This window comes from Numenius arquata, chromosome 6 (assembly GCF_964106895.1).
Source record: "Numenius arquata chromosome 6, bNumArq3.hap1.1, whole genome shotgun sequence".
Lineage (NCBI taxonomy): Eukaryota > Metazoa > Chordata > Aves > Charadriiformes > Scolopacidae > Numenius > Numenius arquata.
In genome coordinates, this window is record NC_133581.1 from 12,921,458 (window position 1) to 12,944,342 (window position 22,885).

At 41.5% G+C, this 22,885-nt stretch overlaps 1 protein-coding gene across 1 annotated transcript in view; it reads left to right on the forward strand.

Moving 5' to 3' along the window:
* CCDC88C (coiled-coil domain containing 88C) overlaps positions 1 to 22,885 on the forward strand; it is a 101,445-nt gene that overhangs the window by 3,113 nt on the left and 75,447 nt on the right. Inside the window, exon 3 of the mRNA XM_074148728.1 lies at positions 5,494 to 5,602. Within this exon, the coding sequence (XP_074004829.1) occupies positions 5,494 to 5,602 (109 nt within the window). The remainder of the gene's footprint in view (positions 1 to 5,493; positions 5,603 to 22,885) is intronic.

Below are 22,885 nucleotides of genomic sequence, written 5' to 3' on the forward strand. Positions count from 1 at the left end.
GCATTTAAACACCTCGTGTGATGTGGCACTTTGCTGCAGATCAACAGGTTTCTTTCGGGGAAGATTTCAAAAGACAAATTGGGAATTTCAGTATTAAAAAACAAAACATTTTTGTCCTGCAGCTAAGCAGATTTTTAAGTTTAATCCACGGCCAAAAGACAGGTGGATCTGTGAAGAAATCCAGATATACCTGTTGAGTGGAGATTGCTGAGTGAAAGGAAGGTTTTAGCTGTTTGAGGCGTGAGCGGGCTGTGCAGGTTCAGTCGGCCTCTAGTTTCTGTTGTAATAGGTTGGATTTTGTCCAAAAGGCTGTCTGGCGACTTGGAGTGGGTGGAGAAGATCCCAACTGCTTGATGTTTGTGGTGTCAACGTTTTTTAGGTGGTGGGTTCCTATCAGCAAGGCAGCTGTGTCACCAGAGAGATTTGTGACACCTATCGCTTTTCCTGGCTGTGTCACAGGAGGCGAAAACAGGGCTGTGCCTTCACTCCATCCTCTTCAGAAATGAACTGCTCCCAGGAACGCTAGCCCTGAATAAAATGTGGTTTGCTCAGGCACACCGAACGTAGCCACGGTGCAAGGGCAGAGGAAGGGGACCCGGCCCGGGCTTGGGCAGATTCTGGCCTCAAAGTGGTCAGTAGAGGACCGGCTCTTGTGCTCTGCTGGTGATCCCTTTGCTGCCGATCCCTCACAAAGCAAGAACCTTTTAAAAAAGGAGTTGGGGATTGCTTATTTCTCAACAGTGGTGCCTAGCTGCTTAACCAGTTAAATCTAATAGGAAGAGGCAGCAGCATTTGATTTCCCTGCTTCCATTTTAAAACAAATGTGGGGTTTTTTTCTCAAGTCATTTTGCTGTAAATGAGTGGTTTCCTTTTCCTGTGTTCTGTCCAAGTGTATGCCCCGACCTGATCATGCATGAAGGACACGTTGATTTTTGCAGATTTGCAGTACTGGCTGAACACAAAAATGCTTGTTAATCTTCAAAGTGGAACTGTCGTGTCCTGAGCTTCTGTGTTTCTGGTGGATTTACGTGCATCAGGTTAATGAGCTTCTCTGTGAACAAATTTTAAAGAACTTTTATTCAGATGGCAGTGTGTCACTTCCTGGTATGAAACTAGCACGTGGCGACACTGCATCGGCTGCCTTCAGTGTTACGGTTGCAGCTGTGGCATAATATCTGCAAGCCTAAGCAAATGTTTACCCTGTTTAACTTCTTGTAGGAAGTTTTATGTGGGAAAAGATGTGGGGGCTTACACATGTGGGCACGCAAGCATGTAAGTGTTTTCATATTGACTCGTTCTAATTTTTCCAATTGATGGTTTTCTGTTACACGTTCCTGGTTGCTGGATGTTTTGTTAGGAATCCATCTGATAAAACCACTTGTATTAAAACCACATAGTAAAAATGCACAATAATAGATTTTTTCATTTAAATTGCAGCTGTCATGGTTTGTGGTACCATCAATCCGTTGTCTCTAAGTTAATCCACGTGACAGGAACAGCCATGTTGAGAATGCCCACTTCTTGTGGTTTGTAGCAAACGGCACAAATACCGGAAGGTTGAAGATACACATCTATTTAATTTAAAATCTTATTTAAAGGTTCATTTTTCTACCATTTTCCAGGCAACTTAGAAACCCTTCCAGCCTTCAGTGGCTTCATCCCACTTCATGTTAGAGGAAGGCAGAGTTAGTCTGGTCCAGGAGTGGTGTATTTCCAGTTAGCGAGTTACCCACAGAGCGAAGAGCTGTGGGACGCTGGGCACAGCTGGCTCCTTCTGGTGGCTCATAACCCTTGGGCCCCTTACTCATCAAAATTGCTTGTCAGAAATTGCTCAAATGGGATTGTCATTTTGAATTTTAAATTTTTTTTTTTTTTTTTGTGTTACTTTTATTAATTGGTGGCTTAAGGGGTTGCATCTTCAAGTACTTGTGCCGCTGGCCCTATGCCTGCTGAACGGGTCACTTGATCTCTGTCTCCTGGCCCTTCTGTTCCCCCGTGCTCCTGTAAAAGTCATGAAGGTGTACAAATTGGAGGACTTCTTTAAAATGTTTGGGTATATAGTGAGAGTTGAGGCCTTCTTTCTCTTTATTTTGCCTGGGTGGTTTTTTTTACTGGTTTCCAAAGTTGCTTAGGCACACCTCAGTCATGCCGCTTCAGTCTTACTTAGATAACTTTTGATCTTGAGGAGTAGGTGGTTTTTAAAAAAAGAATTCCAGTTTTCATTATATTTGCATGTAAGGGAAAGACCAAACATCAAAGGACTGAAAATGCATTTCACTGAGGTTGTGTTCAGGGATTTTTCAGATACAAATTCCTGTCTGAATGTTTGGGTTAACTGGTTAGTGTTGCAAAAAAATATCTTCTTGATTTTAAATATGATGCTTGTAAAGAGTTTCTTTCTGTGAAATTCTTCATAAACAAGTTTCACCAACCAAGCTATAATGTGCAGTGTTGTACCAACAGCTCTGCCTTCCTGAGGGTAGAAATGTGTGCAAAGACAATTTGCCTCTTATGGTGTGATTTTACTCAGGTGCTGTTTTTTTTTTTTTTTTCTCTTTGAGGACTCCCCTTTCCTGCTTTTCCCTGCTGTAGATCAGGCTGTTCGCGTTGTAGTGTTTTGAGTACCTTGATCTCTCCAGGTTTTTAGCCTTTTTCTTTCACTTATCATGAGATTGGTAAGTGTGTGTGGCTGTGGGTTTTCTGGCACCTTGCTCCTTCCCTGAGCACAGGTATAATTCTGAATAAATTCATGCCTTGAACGATTGATTCTTGTAAGTGTTCATCTCCATGCATATTAGGTCAAAAGATGTTTTGTCAGTTCAGCTGGATAAAACTGAGCTTACCTGGTAGATGGAAAAGAATACGTCTGTCTTTTTTGGGGGGGAACCTCCCAGTGTCTCCAAGAGCAGCTTTCTGCAGCTCCTCCAAGTTTTTGGCTGTGGAGCTAGGACAGCTGTAGTCAGTGCTTGAGCTTATTTGACCCAGGACTAAGAAAAAATGTGGTAACAAATGGAGAAGAAATGGGATATTGCTTGCTGAGAAGGAGTTGTTTAGTTTTCCATGTGGTGGTTTGGAGGGCGTGTAGGCTGTACTGGCCTTTCACATCTTGTACAAAGGGTCCTCTCTGAAGTGAGCTCGGGTGCTGGATGAAGTTGGTTACACCACACGGTCAGAAGTCCAAACAGTCTTTTTTTTCAAGCTACATTCTGTTTTCAGAAAAGCTTTTAACTTCCTTGTCTGTGTGGAGGAAGAGAAGGCAGGACTGCCCCAGTGACACTGTGCTGCAGCTTGGCTCCAGGTTAAGAGGACTCCCAGGTCAATGGCATTAAGGGATCTTGGGGCAACCAATTACCCTTAAGGAAGATGATAGGATAAAAGCTCCAGAATTGCTTCTGAGGGCCTGATCCTGCCGATGCTTATGTTCTTGTAACAGAAAACTAGCTCCACTGTGCCAAAAGATGAGCAGGTCTTGTCTTGGAAGGAGGAGCTGTTCTGTCTTACATCCTTTTGAAAACCTCATCCAAGTCCTGCAGTTACACTGCCTACAGCTGTCGAAGAAATTGCCTCTCCTTTGCTATGGTCAGTGGGTCCCTTTTGTGGACTTTTGCCCCATTTTGTGCAGGTTTGGGAAGGGGCGTGGAGTATTGCTCCACTCTACAGTCAACGCTTTCTCTTCCTGGCTGTAGACCTGGGTCACTGCAGACAGTGAAATAGGCAGCGTGCTGCCTGTATAAGCTTTCACGTGGAAATGAGAACTGTAGGCTGACCCTTCTGTTTGGCCAGCTTCTCTTCACTGTACGTTTCTTCTCTTTTAAGCTTCCTGGTTTTCTGTTGTGACCTTGCCTAAAAAGGCTAAGCATCCTTCAAGGGTCCAGGATCTGCTCAGGGTACTGAAGGCAACGTACTCTCTGAGTTCAAGCCCAGGTGTCATTTACACTTGCCGTTCTGCTGAAGACCCATGCTGTCAAACTGTGTATGGGTATGGCTTCTGCACTCTTGTATCTGAGCAACAGAAACATGGAATACTTATTACAGATTTTACTTTAAAAGTTTGTTACAGTTGTCCCTCTTTGTTCTCTTTTTTTTTTTTTCCATAGTTTATTTCAGTGCCAATCAGTGTACACAATTCTTTGCTGCTGTAAAGGCTGTCTAGGGTCTTGCTAGTTTATGTTAGTGACAGTCTTGGTCATCTGTACTTCAGTTTGTTTGAACCCTGGTACATAAATGCTATGTGTGATGTTGTCTGCTGCCAAGGCAGTTTTCTCTCATCTCTGGAATATCTGTGTATTCTGTCATAATTGTATACGTAGCACTGCTTTCACTAGAGAGGTGCTTTGGGATGGTTGTGCATTTAAAAAAGAAATAGGAAGAAAAAGCTCTTTGACATACTTATGTAAACTTTGGCAGATATATTTTTAAAATAAATATTGGATCAGTTCCTCTTTTATTTCCCTTGTCAGCATCCCAGTTCAATATTTGGCCCTGGAAGAGTTGTGAATGGCTTAATTAACAGCCAAAGCAGAGCTCTGGGAGGCAGGTGTTTGGATTGTGTAGGAGTTTGCTGATAAGAGTCTTTATTAGAGGGGAAACACAAAGCTTTGATCTATGCTATTGGCAGATAAAGATTTTCAGGTTTCTTTTTTTGCAACACGTTAGGGTGTACATAGAGAATCTGAAGGTGTACATTTGTATTAAATAATTTGCAGGTTTTTTTCCTGTGTTTTATTTTTTATTTTGGAAATGCAATTGCTTCAAGTACAACTTTGATTTGCTTCCTTTAAAATCAAACAAAAACTTGAGGCTTCTTTCCCTAAAATCTTTCCACCAACTCTTATTCCTGTCTTGCCTATATCTCTACCTATATTTATATTTTGTTTATATCTTGAAGCCCAGTAGAGCTGTTTCTCGTGACACAGTGGGTATACGAGAGAGATCTGGTTAGATGATATGGGTATAATAAAAGTGCAGTGCCCCTTTTTTCCCTTCACTTAAGCATATAATACATCTGGGTTTTGCATTTTGCACTGTGGTCACTGATCATGTGTTAACACCCTCCTCTTGTCATAAAACTCCAAAGCCGAGGGAAGGCACGGTAGTCTTTCCTAGGCTTCCCTTTATTTGAGTAAGATAAACTCCTTATTATCAGAGACTCCTTTGATCTAGTGTGCACAAACTAAATATGCTCTTTGCTTTGGGGAAGTATAAATAAGGAGGGAAGGTGCCCCGAAAGGCTGAGTTAACCTGAAGTAGGTTACTTTGTGGCACGCAGGAGGATTTGCAAGTTATACATAGGTGCAAAGGTAACGAGCTTATTCTATCATGAGTTAATGTATATGTGTCCTGTATAATTACGTCAGTGCATTTAATGGGTAAATTGTTAACGGTTTTCCGAATGGTGCATTATTGAGATGCTAAGTCTTAGCGCCAGTATATACCAGTATATAGCGCCGAATATACCAGTAATGGTTTGTTTTCTTTTTCCTCTTTCAATAGAGATCCTCGACCAACCAACCAACGCGTCAATAAGCATGTAAATAATGACACCTATCTTCGGGTTCAAAACCTGACCATCTTGGTCAGAAACATTAAGACTTACTATCAGGTGAGATTTCTGCTCTCTGCTCATTGATCTGTGGTAATTGCTATAATGTTTCAGCTAGCGTGAGGGCTGGTGGCTCAAAAAGAAGCTTGCTACAGGAAATGGAGAGGAAATTGTGTTTGTGTAAAAGTACTTTCAGCCATGCTTTCCTTATGAAACAACAGTATGCCTACCTCTTCTTTGGCCAGAGGCTGCTTCTCTGCCCCCCTCTTTCTTTTTTAAAGAAAAATTGAGCTGGAAGGCTGTGATAGCACTTGGAGATGCATGTATCGCCTTTTTACAAAGGCTTTTTTGCGGTGGGGTTGTGTATGTGGAGGGGTTTGCTGAAATTGGAATAATGTTTTTGGGTATAAAACTTGTTTAAAAAAAGTAACCTTCTATTAAAGTGGCTATCAGCAAATAAATCATTATGAAGAAACGTCTTCAATGCTGGAATATAAACCTCAAACTGATATACTTCTAATTAGGAAAAATAAATTTGTGCTTGTCTTAAAGGTAGACTTCTTAAGCTGCGTACCTGTTCTTAGGTGTTAAAGCAGTTGTTTGTTCCAAGCTCCTTGTCTGAGAGACTTAAGTGCAGGAATGACTGCAAATACGCATAAATAGTGCACTTCTTAAGCAACATCCTTGAACTGACTGTCAGTGTTCCTCTGCTGTAATAGTGCTCCCCTAAACCCAGGGTGGTGACAGCTGAGTGCTTCTGCAGACTTAGATACATGTTGGATGCTGCTGGAAAGCCATAGGAGTGAATTCAGTTACTCGAAATAGAATTTCTGCAAATATACACTGTTGTGTATATTTAGACTCCTTAGTGAGAGGGGTAACTGTTCTACTGTTTCCTTTTACACATCTTTTGCCAGATTTGAATGCCGTGCAGTATAAACCGAGCTGAAAGCACTGAGGACTGCTACAGTGTTCCTCTGCATATATGCCTCAATCATATCATGGACAAAATAACTAAACTGTAGGAGCTGATGTCAGTGTGCTCATCTTGGACTTCATCTCTTCTGTACATGTAGAAGAGACTGTGTATTGGCTTTGCCTTCAAAATACAGAAGAGATGTACTGTTTAACAACAGTAGTGCCTTTTGATGCTAACTACAGTAGTACCTTTTGATGCTGTTCTCTTCCAGAGCTTGCCTACTGCTGTTCTGTGTTATTGCCACCCCTCTGCTTCTGAACTTGCTCAGGGAGCCTAAAAGAGAGAGGGACTTGCGAAAAAGTCAGATGGGGCGGATGACTCATCCGTGCAAGTTCCAGTGGCCTGCTAGAAAAATGAAGTGTGTAACTCCAGTTTGAGATGATGTAGGAGGGTATCATGTATTTCTGAAGACAGCTGACTTGTGTCTCGATTGTTTAGAACTGGTGATGCTGATGTAGTGTGATGTCACTCCTGAGACTTGTGATTTCTCAGGGGAAATTCCATTTGGTCATAACTAGAAGCCGAAGGGGTTTTTCTTGGTTTCTCTGTTACTCACTCAACAGTGTAAATGTATATGGAGTCTACAAGGAAAAAGAACCATGTTTAAAGACAGGGACAGGACTAGTCTTCCTCTCTCCTCACCCCCACAAGATTTACAATCAGAGTCTGGTTCTTCAAGTGTTGAAAAGCTTAAAGCTTTTTATTCATCTGAGTTCTTTTTTTCTTAGAGCTGATAGTCTGACCTCTTAAAAGAGTACCTGAAGAGAGATCAGATTTAGGAAAAAAGAAAAGTGATTCAGAATCATGTGATATGTTGCTTGGTGTCTTCTTGACCTAGCTGTTGAGCTGTGTAATCATAATCCAATAAAGCTAGCAACAGCTAAAGTAGGTTGATACAGAGTTTTCAATGGGAAACAATAGTTGAGACTTGCAGTAGCAGGCATAACAGCGATGTTCCTGTTGTAGTCCAAAAATTAAGTACTATGAATCTTGCTGCCTGTAGACTATGTATATTGTATGTAAACAAAACAGTCATGAGAGCTGATCATTCTTTGCAGTTGGTCCTGAAAATGTCTGATTACAACAAAGTTTAAAATAAAACCACGTTCTTTTTTTTTTTTTTGATGATAATATTATATAAGAAACCCATTTGCCCTTGTCACAGTCACATCTTCAGGGCAAATCCAGGGTTTCGATGCTAATCTGAGATTCCCTTTTGTGTGGTGGTGTGCAGCCTTCAACTCTCCGTAGTCTGGGAGGAGTTAAGGCCATCTATGCTGTAACCAGGCTCTGTGTGCGATTGATGCCAAGTATAATGTCGCATCTGTACTAATGCCTCAGATATTTGGAGGGTCTCTTGTGCTTCAGAATCTGATATAAGTAGCTTTTACTAGGTTTTTTCCAACATGCAACCAAAGGGATTCTTTGGAATATATTAAATATTGTTAGGCCTATTCTCTCCTGAATGTTAGGGATTTTTTTAAATAGGTTGAAGTTGTGGTCATTGTTTGATGAAGTAGTACTTATTCATTAGCTTAAGTCAAAATGAGGGTGGTGTCTTACTGACTGAAAACATATGATCAACTTTGGTTGCAGACTGGAAGTGGGAGGGAAAAGTTCCTGACAAACAATAGGAACACAAATTTGCTGCTTCCTCAAGAGAAACAAAAGCTCTAAAAATACAGTGTTGGCCATGACATTTTATATTCCCTTTCACTTAATGGACCTAAGTCAAGTTTATGGCTTAGTTACTGAGTTTGGTAGACCAGGCCTCCTAGAATGAGGAAAATGCCACCTTCTGCTTTATTTAAGGGTGTATTTAGGTACAAAGAATACTTGCCCCTCTCTGCACTGGGCAGAAGCAATCAGGAGTATGATGTGAATTAATGGTACTGTAAACTGTATCTGAGGAAGGTGACATAAGTGGCTACTAAAATTAACTTTGATACTCAGAAGCTACTTGACATTTCAGATCATATAATTGTCTAGCGTATCTGTATCTCATATCTGATTTCTCCTGTATCTGTATAGCTAATCTTCTTGTTAAAGCAAAGTTCTCATTAATACAGGTAACAATACTTCAGAAAACAAGGACAGGACTAATCCAGAGGCATGAATCCAGGTGTTCTCCAGTGTTGGGGCTTTCCTGATCTCTTAGGCTGAGGGTCTGTGCTGGGAATTACTATGAGCAATTGGTTATTGGGGGAATTTGGCTTTGGTTTGAGCCATGAAAATGAGTTCCAATCTGCTTCAGCAGGCATTACTTGGGAGCAATAAATACAACGAAGAAGCCTTTTCCCAGTTCAAATAATCTCTCATATTTAGAAGTTCGCTAACTTAATTTGTTCATTAACAACTTCCTGAAGAGTTGCCTTCTCACAACTTTCAGCTGCATAAAACAGGATTGCTGATGGCTACTAGGAAAAATGTTGTGTCAAGACTCTTAAGACAGGGAGCAACATTGTTTGCTGCAGGTTTTGGTGTGTTTGTTTTTTTTTCTTTTTAATTTGGTATGTAATATTTTTTATTGGTGATACGAAGCAACATCTCTGCATTTCCCACTCTCTGAGCAGTTGCACCTTTGCAGATCTGTTCCTGGCTTGAGAGGCCTCTCTTTTGAAACCAGGCAAATGACTTAGTTTGCTGTGAGATTTCATGGGCATTCAAGAGAATCTGTCATTAATTGCATTTAATAACTCTTGCGGCACTGGTTCACTGGAGAAATGGCTGGTCATAAAACTTCTGGAATTGGTGCCATGTCTTGGAAAAGGGCTGAGCACAGCAGAACGTGTTCATTGCTTGTAGTGTGAGTTTTATGTGTCTCTTCTTGCTCTGACTAAATTCAGGCACTCGGCTGTCTTTAAACTGGAATTCAAAATGGTTTTTTGTAAGGAATACTTTCGTACAGAGGATTACAGGTTGCTGTCTAACTGCTGTGAGGATGTTGATTAAAGGGGTCAATAGAGAACTGAGTGTATTGGAGAAGAGATGCTCATCTGCTTCTCACTGGTACAAGTGTCGTGCATCCCATTCAAAGGGTGGAGGCTTTACCACATACTACAGCTAACCAGTGTATATGGAACAGATGGACCTCCAGCTGTCGTCTGCTGCCTTCTGTTGATAACATAGCTGGGAATGTTGGTCCTTAAGCTACCACTGGCTAGCCCAGAGCAACAGAGATGAAATTATCTTGCTATTCCTGAGCTCAGCCTTCACTTTGAAATGCTTCTGTTATGAGCTTCACCAAGGATTATCTACTGGTCCAATTAAATTGACTTGAAGGTGGTTCAGGTGTGAATACTGCAAGACTGGCTTCACTGAAATAAGCTCTCTTGACCCTTGTTGACAGCAAGATTTTATGGCCTTAATTCCCCAGGGCCTTGTGCTTCTTTTCCAAATGGTGATTAATCCCAGCTGTGGCAACTGTCTTCATAATGGTGGAGCACTATCCCTGTTTCTGGCAGAGTTTGTTGGCAATTTAAAAAAACAAACAAACAAACCCCAAACAAAACAACAACAAAAAGCCCCCACCAACCCCTCCCAGAAATCCAACAACAACAAAAAGAAAGGAATAAAAAAATTCTTAAGCTGCAGCAACCTGTGCAAGAGCTATTATTACTGGTTCTGTCACTTCTGATGTTGGAAGAAGAAAGCTTGAAAATCTGAGAGGCGTTTGCCTATCCCTTTGCTGGGCTGTAGAGAATATTTAAATCCTGTAGGTGCTGATATTTGAAGTGTCCAGGTAACAGCAGCTGCCCCGATGTCTGCAACGTTTGGAGAACATGTTCAGACCTATGGAGTTTTGGAAGAGGCTTAAGGCAGGCTGGCAGGGGGAGCTTCACCATGCTTCCTCTGCTCGTTTGCCAATCTGTGGGTTTAGGGTTTTTCTAAGGAACTAAAAATCACTTTGATACCAGTTTATAAAAACCTAAATTTATGAAAGGATCTGTTTGGATGTCAGCTAGTTTCCTAACCTTCAAAAATGCCAATAATCACTCCAACAGTATATACTGCACTCTTAAGCAAAAATTCCTACCATTTACATGGAAAACTTGAGGTTGACTGAGAGAAGAAGAATAAAAGAATGCGATCATCCCCTGGCTAGTCCCTGTGTGGGTATTATGGCCACATCTGGAATCTGTGGATGAGAAACGCTGTTGGAAGAAATGCTGCAATGTGGTCATAGCTGTATCTTTGTTGCCTGAATTCCTGCAGTTGTGGCCTCTAAATACCTAGCAGATTGCTTCATGTTTCTAAATAGGTTGGAAATATATCTTTTTTTAAAAAAAAAAAAGATACTGAGAGACAGTTCTGAAACTAGTTGTGACTGTGGCTCGTGCAGCTTCAATAAGAAGCTCTTAACCCTTACATTAAAGTGAGGGTGTGGGGTGGTAAAGATTAAACCACTCACTGAATTTTTAGAGACTTTATATCACCACAAATCTTACCCTCCCCCCCTAAACTCACTTAGCTGGGCTCAGAGATGATGGTGAGCAAGGATGCCTTAGTTTTAAGGCATGCCTCTTCAGACCTGAGTCCTTCTCCTTTTACTTGGCTGCTGTATATTTGTGGAAAACAAGGGTTTTTCTCAAGCATCTAAAGGGAGTTAGCTACCTGTCTGGTTGTTGCTGTGAGCGGTTCAGTGCTGGGGCTGCGCAGCGCCTGTGTTTCTAACCTTGGGAAAAGGGAAAAAATTGTCTTTAGGCTGGGTCAATAGCTGGTTCTCCCAGTGGGTCAGGGAAGGTCTTGCAATACCAGTAGCTTCCAGATTAATAAACAACTCCCGCTTTTGTAGTTGAAGCCTTGAATCAGGTTTAGAGCTGTTGACTGGACTGCAAAGAGGAATTCAGACTTGGAGCTCCAGATTTAGGCACAAGTTATGAATTGGCAACTGTACTCAAGCTATAAATAAAGTTTTGGAAGTAACAATGTCCTCTTCTGTGAGCTGAAATTTTTCCCTACTAGGCAGGCTAATTCTAGTGGGCTAGTAATCAAGTCCTTGGCAAAGTAAACACCAAAATGCTAAAAATGCACATAAATATGCACACCTTGAAGTCAAAAAGCATTCCTGTGTTCTGAGGGAGAGAGTTTGTACCCACAATGACCTACTGAATTAGGTGATAAAACTAAACTTTTTTTTTTTTTGCTAGCCTTGTCCTTTTGGTGTGTTAAGCTACAATACGCCTGAATGACTGCTTTCCTTTGGTTCCTGTTCCCTAGAAATCTTAATTTAGCAGCTTGGCTTTAGGGGGACCTTTCCTCATCTTAAGCTTTAAATTCCAAGATTATTAACCGAGCAAGATGCCAGAAGCTTCAACAGATAAGCTTGTTCTACTTCAAATACTTGGCTGGTCTCATGCACTCTTAAGGGGTAGGTTCTCTCCCTTTTCCGTGCAGTTGAGCCGACTGTGTGCGTACAGTTCCATGAGCTGTTTCTGCCTTGGGAACGGTGGTGTTGCACCTACCAAAGTTAACGTACAGGTCCTCCTGGCCTTACGTTGCAGCTGCATGCAGAAACAACAGCGAGCAGCTGCCGTTTCTCTGTATCTTAGTCGTTTTTCACAAGTGTACAATAAATTAGTATGACAAATAAGTTAGTACTAAGGTTCTATTGCAGGGGTGCTCTGTGTTTCAGCAAGGCAGTGGGCTAGGGCCCAGGAGATACTGCCGCTCTGCCACAGGCGGGACCCAGAGTAGGACCTTGTTAGCTTTGCATTGATTTCCACTCCTTAATTTGACTTCTCTACTTAGTTTAAACTTGCTTCAGGCACAGACTGTCTATATGTATTTACGCAGTATTTAGCCTAATGAGGCTGCCTTGGCTCTGCAGTGACAAAAATGTTCTGAGTTAGGTTTTCTGTTCTGCAGGAGCGTGATCATAAGACGTGAAGGTTGCGTGTAAGACTGGTATTGTGAAGATGTTCAGGTATTGCGATGGTGGGTACAGGGCAAGGGAAGGACTGAGCCTGGCATAGACATTCTGGGAAATGCTGAACTGGCAACATTAGTCTGTGATTTAGTCCTTCGCCTGAAAATAGTGGTACTGCGTTGCTGCAAGTGGAAGGAAGGTAAGAATAATCACAAACATCGTGGTCTTTTTGTAGAGGTCCTTTTAGTAAGTATTTTGGTAAGAAAGAGACAGGTGACTCATCACCACCAGCCAGACCGTCTGATGCTTCTACTGAGAATTGTCTTGCTCCTTTCCAGAAGGACTAGGCAAAACAAATATTTCTGCCCCAGAGTTGAAATAAGTTTCTGTGGAGGTCAGTTTGAAAAGTGCTCCCCAGTTTTTGTGAGGGCTACCATTTCAGGTGGCTAGTGGCATGCTGTCAGACACCTGATTGAGATTACCGGCAGAGATTCTAGGATGCATTTCAGCTGATATATTGGAATATGTCTAGAAGTTTAATGGAGGACTGAGTTTAAAGAGACATATTTTACCCCCCCTGAGGCTCCACATGCATTTTAATACAGAATGAAATAGTGACCTCAAACAGTCGGAAGAGAATAGGTTGGCTTTTAAACTACTTTATTGCCTATAATTTCCTGGAGCTAGAATATGGGAAAGGGCAGAATAGGCTGGCATGTGCCTGTGTAGTCCTGTCTTTGTTTCACTTAATAAGCTAGAGGGGTGTGAATTCATTGTGCAGACAAATGAAGAAACTGAGCCAAGAAAAGAAGAGGAGCAGTGTCCTAAAATATGGAGGCAAATGGAAGTGACCTGTAAAAAATTTTACAGTATGGCATAGCTGTTTGGTTCCCACACAGCAGTATTTACTTAACCTCTGACATGTTAATTGAAAGCAATTCTTGGGATATCTGAATTGCAGAATTCATCCACTGTGTCCTTAAAAAAGGCTTAAAAAAGGGTAATGTGAAAGTGTCCATGGCTTTTCTTAATGAAAGCCAAGGCCTAATGTTAATCTCCTAGCCTCTTGCTGTGATTACCAATGCTAAAGCTACAGGGTAATTCAGTCCACTGCTACATATATGCTTTCGGATATTGGGTTTAAGTCATAAGTCAGTGTTCAGACAGTCTCACCAGACAGCCGTGTTCAGTCCTGCTGCCTAGATTTCAGGCACATGTCCTATTTTTGTGAGCTGAAATTTTGTGGAGGAGGAAACTAGGTTTTGTAGAGCCTACCAATTTTGGGCAAGTTAGAAAATAGCCTGCATACTGCTTGTAACTGAAAATAGCTTTGACATTTATTTTTGATAAATGAAGGTTAAAGTTTGCTTTATTGCTTGTGTTCTGTATTGAATTCCGTGTCATTTAGTCTCTTTCATTAAAAAGTCTTTAAAGAGTCAAGAAGATTAATTCCACAAATGTATAAAGTATGATTGCCAAACAAACCCCCTCATTGTATACCAGTTCCCAGCAAGTATACCAGCAAGTAATTCTTGCTTTTTAATGGCAGGTAGCAAATGCAAGTGATTTATGTTCTTATTTTATTTGCATGTTCTCTCTGTAAAAATGTGGTGGGTTTTTTTTTTTTTTAATCCAGTGTGGCTTTTACTGAGGATGTTGTCATGTGCTGTGTTGTGGCACACTGGATTCAGTCCACAGTTTTGTTCTTACACAGCTCTGAGTCTGGATTAACGTTTGGTGTCAAAGCCTGTTCCCATCAGTTCTAGTGACATCTGTGACCCTGTGGTGTGTCATGAGCAAAGGTGTCTCTTTGTGCCTCTAACTCAGCTGGCCTAGGCTTTCTGCTCCAACAGCGCTGTAATTAACTTTTGTTACAAAGATCTGCAATGAACTCTCACCTTTTTGTACACTGCTTTTTTTTTTTTAATGACTTATTAGACCTGTAAGCCGTTCTTCCACAGTGTGTTTTCATCGGAGATGGATATTTGAGATGTCTTTTAAAGTGATGCTTATCTGTCATTTTGAAGGAGTGATTATCAGTTTCAGAAATGTGTGGGAGATCTTGGATAGAGCATCGTATCCAAATAGGGAGTTGTATTTACTTCTGAAAACAAAATGTGGTTTGCATTGTAAAGGTCTGCTTGAGCTTATGTTGACCTCCAGTATACTTTTGGGAAAGGTGGATGCTCTTGGGCCAAGAAATGGGGAAGGAGGTTGTGGAGTCACGTATCCTGGTGAAAAATGATGGGACTTCTGAGTGGGTCTCTGGACCTGGGGACAGGAGGAAGTTTTAGTGTGGTAGTTTCTTTGCTAAAGACAAGCTGCAGGAAAGGGTGTATTTCTTACTTTACATGGTGTATGGACTTCGTGCCAGCACAAATTAGGGAAGGCACCTGCTCATGAATGCACAGAAATTGAAATGCTCTCCCTCACTGATGCATGCATACATCTCCCATCTGCAAATAAATGATTTTTAAAAGGAAGGATTTTTAAAATTTAACTCTAAAGAGCAAATCAGTGTATTAATGTGTGTGCACTGTACTTTAAAGAAGCAGAATGATTGTTTTTTTTATAGCTGTTTACATGGGCTGTTTGAGTAGAAGCTGTTTGAGCTGGTGCTTCTCCTGTTTCCCATTATGATGAAAAGATGGAGCTGAAGGGGAGTTAAGTGTTTAAATTCTGCTGGGTCCTCATATGGCCAGTAAAAATGCCTAAATAAAAATCTGCTCAGCAGACTGAAATGGCCCCTGTGGAGCTGTCATTGTCTGTTCTCTTTCATAATTAGCATTATTAAGTCTCTAGATGTTTATTTAATTTGTTTTTTAGACTTAGAATGACATCGTTAGGGCCTGTTAGGTGATATAACAGTGATAGACATCTGCTCCTTTGGGGTGTGGTAGCAAAAAGTTGTGGCCTTTGCACAAAGGAAAAAATATTGTATGAATTCCACTTAAATATCTTCCTATCCTGTGAAAATTATTATTTAGTGGGTTATTAATATTCTTAAAACTTTTAAACTACAATAGGTAGTATTCTTCCTCTAGAAAAAGTCACCTTTATTTACTTGATGCTAAAGAACTGATTTCAAAACTATCTTAGGTTGTTTGCTGAAAGGTTGAGAAGCAAAAGAAGAAAGATAAACTTCCTGGGGCACTTTAAAGAGTTCTTTTGTTGTGGTTGTGGTTTTTTTGATTTTTTTTTTTTTTTTTTTTTCTTCTATTTAATGGTAATCCCATCTGTAATACATCCACTGGAAAGGTATTTGTAAGGGGGTGCAGCATAAAATTTGTATCGCAGAAAGACCTGTTTCACACAGTGTGTTAGAAGAAAAGGGGAGGGTGGTACCGAGGTTAATGTCTGGTTTATTTTGGAGCAGCTGTGTTACAGGAAAGCTTAAGTGGCTGAAGTCCCATGGGAGGCATAAGCATTTACTGCCAGAAACTAGAAGGAGGTGAATTTCTTCTTAAGTTTTGATATTAAATGCAGAATTAGTGTGTACCTTAAAAGGCTCATTTGTAAGGATACAAGTTCCAGAGAAACAGAATCATTCCTGAGAAGTAGTTACCTTAAAAGCAAAGCACGCTTCTCTTTTTTTTAAAAAACAAAACAAAACCAAAAAACCAAAAAACTTCTAATTTGGCTAGTTACCTGTTTGAATTAATTGGATTCTCAAGGCTGTTTAGTTACTTCAAAGCAGAGCTACAATTTCACTACAAGGACTTGCCTTTTAATATGGTAAATGTCTTAGAGGTCACTTCCTCAATTTTGATCTTGCAGAAAGGAGAAGAAAACCCACAACCTAACAAAAAAAAAAAATAACCCATCCTGTGTGTTCTGTGTTTTCCTGAATATGAAAAAGCTATGTGTCAGTACTGAAGGCTTTGGCTTTGTTTTCAAGGTTTGTGGGAAATGCTCATCTGAACAGCACATGGATGTATCTTTACAGTTTTACACGCAGAAGGGATGAGTCCGTAGTAGAGGACTGCAAAAGCTGCCAGTAGTAGAAGCCTTGCTTACGTTTCAGTGCTCTGGCACTTCATGTAGCTCCCAGTCATGCAGAAGAAACTAAACCAGAGTGCTCTGTTTTAATTCTCAAACTTGGTTGAGCTGTCCCACGTTCTTTCCGGGATGCGTTTCCTTTGTAGCCTGAGCCAAAATTTGGATTGGAAAGGTGATTTTGATCCCCCTTTTTCATGTAGCCCTTTCTCTTTATCAATTGCGGGTCTGAATTCTATGCATTTGAGGGATTCAAACTTCAAATAATTTGTTACTGCTTGAAGACTTGTCGCTATAAGACATGGCTGCAGTTTGGTCTCTTATTTCTTAAAGCATCTCAGTTAACTTGCAATTGAACTTTCTTTGTATGGCATAGGACCTGATTTTAAGTTGCACAGCCTTTCTTGGCCTGACGGTGCAACTTGAGATGCCGAGAGTCTTGCGTGGTGAGGTCTTTGAGCAGTTTCGCTTTGATACCCTTGGATGTTGGGGAAACCAGAGCTGTCTGCCAGATCATGGTTTGTTTTGGCTCTTCTCCTTGACAACATATTGCAGCCTTTACCAATGTCAAGGTATTTATCACACTTTATCAGTACTTGCAGATGTCGCAGTGTTTATGGCAACCTTTGGAATATCTGCAGAAGGACTCATCCTGGCTTGCTTTCCCAGTTTGAGCTTAGCAGGACACCTAGTTTTGGGGGCTTTGAACGCTCTGCCCAGCCTGCTAGTAAGAAAGATGCACTTGGATGAGAGAGCCGAGTTGACGTGGCAGAGTAAAAAGCAATTGTTTTTATAACGATCTGAGCTGCTCTACTCTCCGAGCATGCAGAGGAGGCAGTCAGGCCTGTGCTCTGTCACCCCTTTGTAAGGGACACACCATTGGAAGTTTCTTTTCAGTTTTCTTATAAACAAGTAGAAATACATTTGTAACCAGTGATTTAATCTCTTGAGACTCAAAAAGGAAAATCTTAATACATTTTATCTTTACAAATCTTAAATACATTTAGAAACAAACCAATACAAAATCAGATCACCTTGATCTGATTGATACTCGTGCAAGTCTCTCCCATCAGACTGCATTAATCTTAATTCCTCAGTCTTTTGTAAGTCAAGAAAGTTAAAGGCAAAGAGTAATGTTTTTTTCAGTTGGCTAAATGCTGCAGAACGATGCTTAAAACACAAAAAAGTTCCTGATGCGTTCTGCTTTCTGTGACAGGTAGCATTCAATTCCAAACTTAAAACTTTGATATACACTGGAGTCTTAGTGCTTCCACCAGCCATATTTAATATGCAAAGGAGATGACAAACAGATGCATTCAGCACATTTGTTTTAAATAAACCTTTTATATGGCAGTTTTTAATGTACCTCTGCAGGACCACAAAACCAGAGGCTATAGCTTACCAGTTGTACGTGTGACACCTTTGCATAGGTGCATAGGAGATTCTAAAGCAGCTATCTGGCCAGCATACCAAAGAAGGTTATCAGGTTAGCCCTAGATTTAAGTCATTATAGTCTTTTTTTGAGTATATAGTGTTGCACCTCTCTGTGGGGGGTTTTTTGTGCTTGTGTAACTGGTTGAGAGGTGCTGCTGAAAGACACAGCTGCTTAAGCAGAGAAAAAGCTGGCAAGTATTTAAATTATTGTGTTTTTCTTCCCCAAACAAAGCCTAAAAAAATCCAAAAGAAACAAACAAAAACCCACCAAACCCCCTGTACCAAAAATTTGCATCAAAGACTACTTTTTTGAACTGAATGTTTCATTGCTTTTTTTTTTTTTTTCTTTAAGTAAATGTACTGCGCAGGTATATGCTGTGACCTTACAGTTGCTTCCCTGTTTATCTTCTCTGTCTGCTGGTGCCAATGATGGGGAGTGGTTGACTATCACAGTATTCTTTTGCTGGGGTACTCGCAACCATTGTGGGGGTTTTTTGTTTGGTTGTGTTTTTTAGTTGTTTGGTGGTTGTTTTTTTTCCTGGGATGATAAGGAATGGTTCCTGCCTGATCTAGTAGCAACAAATTGTGAAAGGGACATGTGTACAAGTCTGGAGATACCTGGAACTCCTTTCTCACCGTGGAGATTTGTTGTACTGTCAAGTTAGTCTGAGAGTTATAATGAAGTCAACTTAAGTGTAAAGGAGGAGAGCTGAAACTGCAAAAAAAAAAAAATATACTGGTAAATATTTCGTGCCAGTCAGTTTGGGTGTAAGATGTTTCCAAGGTGTTTAATGTAACTGTTGTTTAATATTTCAGACATCTGTTCGATTCTACAGTAACAAGTAACAGATATGAATAAATAGTATAGATTATTAAACTTTTTCATTCACTGCGATAGTTTCAACTGTTGTCTTATTCCACTTTGAACTAGGACCATGATTTTATTTATTTATTTGTTTATTTTAAAATCCTTCTTCCCCTTTCCTACCTTCCCAGCCCACCATGTGAAATGTTTAACTTGGCCTGAGATGTCCTGTTTGGGGCACTTGTAAGAAAAGCAGAAGAGAAGAGCTGGTTTTACAAAACAAGAAAAAGAGTGATATCAAAGCACATCTGTGCATCTTGTATGAAATATGTTAAGAATATGAAATAAATTAAATGGAACAGTTGTCAGAGGAAAAGACTGAATGCCCTGACCCCAGAATAGCTGCACTCTAGATGCTTATAGATTTACTAGGGAGAAGAGGAAAATCATAGAATCATAGAATGGTTAGAGTTGGAAGGGACCTTAAAGATTGTCTAGTTCCAACTGCCCTGCCATGGGCAGGGACACCTCCACTAGACCAGGTTGCACAAAGCCCCATCCAGCCTGGCCTTAAACACTTCCAGGGATGGGGCATCCACAACTTCCCTGGGCAACCTGTGCCAGTGCTTCACCACCTTCACAGTAAAGAATTTCCTCCTAATATCTAATCTAAATCTCCCCTCTTCCAATTTAAAACCATTACCCCTTGTCCTGTCACTACATTTCCTGACAAAGAGTCCCTCTCTGGCTCTCCTGTAGGCTCCCTTCAGATATTGGAAGGCTGCTGTGAGGTCTCCCTGGAGCCTTCTCTTCTCCAGGCTGAACAACCCCAGCTCTCTCAGCCTGTCCTCATAGAAGAGGTGCTCCAGCCCTCTGATCATTTTCATGGCCCTCCGCTGGACCCATTCCAACAGGTCCATGTCGTTCCTGTGTTGAGGACTCCAAAGCTGGACACAGTACTCCAGGTGGAGTCCCACGAGCGCAGAGTAGAGGGGTAGAATCACCTCCCGTGACTCGCTGGCCACACTTCTCTTGATGCAGCCCAGGATGCAGTTGGCTTTCTGGGCTGCCAGTGCACATTGCCGGCTCATGTTGAGCTTCTCATCCACCAACACCCCCAAGTCCTTCTCCTCAGGGCTGCTCTCTAGCCATTCTCCGCCCAACCTGTATTTGTGCCTGGGATTGCCATGTCCCAGGTGCAGGACCCTGCACTTGGCCTGGTTGGACTTCATGCGATTTGCACGAGCCCATCTCTCAAGCCTGTCCAGGTCCCTCTGGATGGCATCCCTTCCCTCCAGCGTGTCTACTGTGCCACCAAGCTTGGTGTCATTGGGAAACTTGCTGAGGGTGCATTCTATCCCACTGTCCATGTCTCTGACAAAGATGTTGAAGTTCACACTGGTCCCAGTACTGACCCCTGAGGAACTCCACTCATCACTGGCCACCAATTGGACATTGAACCACTGACCACAACCCTTTGAGTGCGGCCATTCAGCCAGTTCCTGATCCACCAAGTGGTCCATCCATCGAACCCATGACTTTCCAATTTTGAGACCAGGATGTTGTGCGGGACAGTGTCAAACACTTTGCATAAGTCCAGGTGGATGATGTCTGTTGCTCTGCCCTTGTCCACCAAATGTGTGGCAGTATTGTAAAAGGCCACCAAATTTGTCAGGCATGATTTGCCCTTGGTGAAGCCATGCTGGCTGTCTCCAGTCACCTCCTTAGTTTTCCATGTGTCTTAGCAGAGATTCCAGGAGGATCTGCTCCATGATCTTGCCAGGCATGGAGGTGAGGCTGACTGGCCGATAGTTCCCTGGGTCTTCCTTTTTTCCTTTTTTGAATATTGGGGTTATGTTCCCCTTTTTCCAGTCAGTGGGAACTTCGCCAGATTGCCACGATTTCTCAAATATGATGGAAAGCGGCTTAGCAACTTAAAATCTGAGAGATGATCTCGTTTGCTGGGTTCATGAATGTTATTGCACCAACAACTTTGAAATTTGTGCTTTACTGCCAGGTAGATTTGTTGATGGTGACTTTAACTTACCTAAAGCATGTATCCATATGAACTGAAACTTACAGCTTCCCAAATTTCCAAAACTTACAGTGCAAGCCTTCTGTCAGATGGGTGCCGGGCTCTAAGAACTGGTTCTCTCCATTGGTTGGGTCTGCTGTGACTGCGGTGGGCATGAAGCATTTCCAAGTTTGTTCATGCTGTGTAGGGCATATGACGTAAGGCAACACAGAATCCACCTTCAGGAGCCATAACCCCCTCATCAGATACAGTAAACTCAGTTTGAATGTGTTCCCTTGAGAATGGGAAGTCCCACAGACAGGCTGAGAGAGTTGGGGTTCTTCAGCCTGGAGTAGAGAAGGCTCCGGAGAGACCTTATAGCAGCCTTCCAGTACCTGAAGGGGATTACAGGAAAGATGGGGAGGGACTCTTTATCAGGGAGTGGAGCAATAGGATGAGGAGTAGCAGTTTTAAACTGACAGAGGGTAGATTTAGATTAGATGCCAGGAAGAAATTTTTCACACTGAGGGTGATGAGACACTGGAACAGGTTGCTCAGAGAAACTGTGGATGTCCCATCCCTGGAAGTGTTCAAGGCCAGGTTGGATGGGGCTTTGTGCAACCTGGTCTAGTGGGAGGTGTCCCTGGCCGTGGCAGGGGGGTTGGAACTAGATGATCTTCAAGGTCCCTTCCAACTCTAATCATTCTATGATTCTACATGGTTACACCCATGCTTCCTCAATAGACAGCTTTGTGGAAGAGTGTTTGCCATCTGTTCTGGTGTCTTTCTGTTTTGCAATACGAAAGGAAGCTCCCATTGAATAAACTTTCCACTTGCACTTAATGGCTTGAATTTCTGCAGTTAATCGGGCCATCCACAGTGACAGAAGCTATTTTTTTCCCCAGGTACTGCGGTTGGGAACTGCAGTCATGGTCAGCTGCTTCAACAAGGCATCTCCTCCCCACATAAACTCTGAGGCTTGTTACACTAGCGTATCTTAATGTGTCCAGTCGGATTCTAGCTGGGTAGTGTAAGACATGTCATTTAACTACTCTGAATATGCAAAGAAGCGTTCAAATGCCGTGCTGGAATTACAGTGCAGTGCTTTTTTCTGGGTGCTCTGAAGAGTCTACTAGAAGGGTATTTTCATCTCCTCCTGCTAGTCTTAAATTAGGAAAGGATGTGAAAGATTTTTGTACTCTGTGATGCAAATCTCAAGGCTTCAGGGAAGTTGTGTGTTCATAAAAAGACAGATTTGGCTCTTAACTGCGGTCTGCTCGCTGCACTTACTATTGTGAGGATGGGGAGCGAGGGAGGTTTTTGTGTCAGTTTAAGCTCTCCCAGTTTGTTTAATCATCATCCGCTCCGTGTGATACGGCCCTTTTGAGTTCCATGTCGTCTGGCACACACTGCTGCTGTATCAAAGAGAAATTATGAATGGAGTGAACTGGTTTCCTGGCACTTGGGAAGCCATCGAAGTTTCTGCTTAGCAGAGCAACCAGGCTGACTAATGTAATACAATATTAAATACACAGCAGCCTAAAGACAAGCCTGTTTTTGTTTGTTTGTTTTAGCATATCATCTAAGCAATTATTAAAGAGAGAAAAATAACATTTTCAGAAATTATTGGTCTTCTAAGGAACCAACTAGAAATGGGTAGAGTTTAACTACTACCTCTCACCTTTTTTAATGACAAGTCATTAATTTTCCTTTGATATTCTGTGCAAGTCTGTTCCAGTTCCCAAGACATATGCTGTATGCCCTCGAGGGGGAAAGCAGTTAAGAATTACAAGGAGTATTATGCTTCATGGAAATAAGCAACCTGCTGAAGTAATAACCTGCTGTGTGCTCCTAAGACTCTCTGCATGAATCGGGGCTTTAAGCTGGTGACTGATATACGAGGAATATGTAATCTTTGAGATTAACAAGACAGCTGCACTTGAGAGAGGGGGAATACATTTATTTTCATGTTCTGTAACACTGACCTTTATGCAAGAAGATTCTGACTTGAGGAACTGCATAAACCATTGCTGCAATCCTTGAGATAATACAGCTCTTTTGCTGTGACAGAGCTGGGTACAGGTTTTGCTGAACATACTTTATTATGCTCTAGATCTAATAGCGCAAAGTCTCATTTCCTGACTGTATTAATTGCCTGAGATTTCTTTCTAAGACTTCTTCCATTGCAGAAACGGTCTGTTTAAATGAGTCTTGCATTCTAAATATATTAAATAACTGTTCTCTGT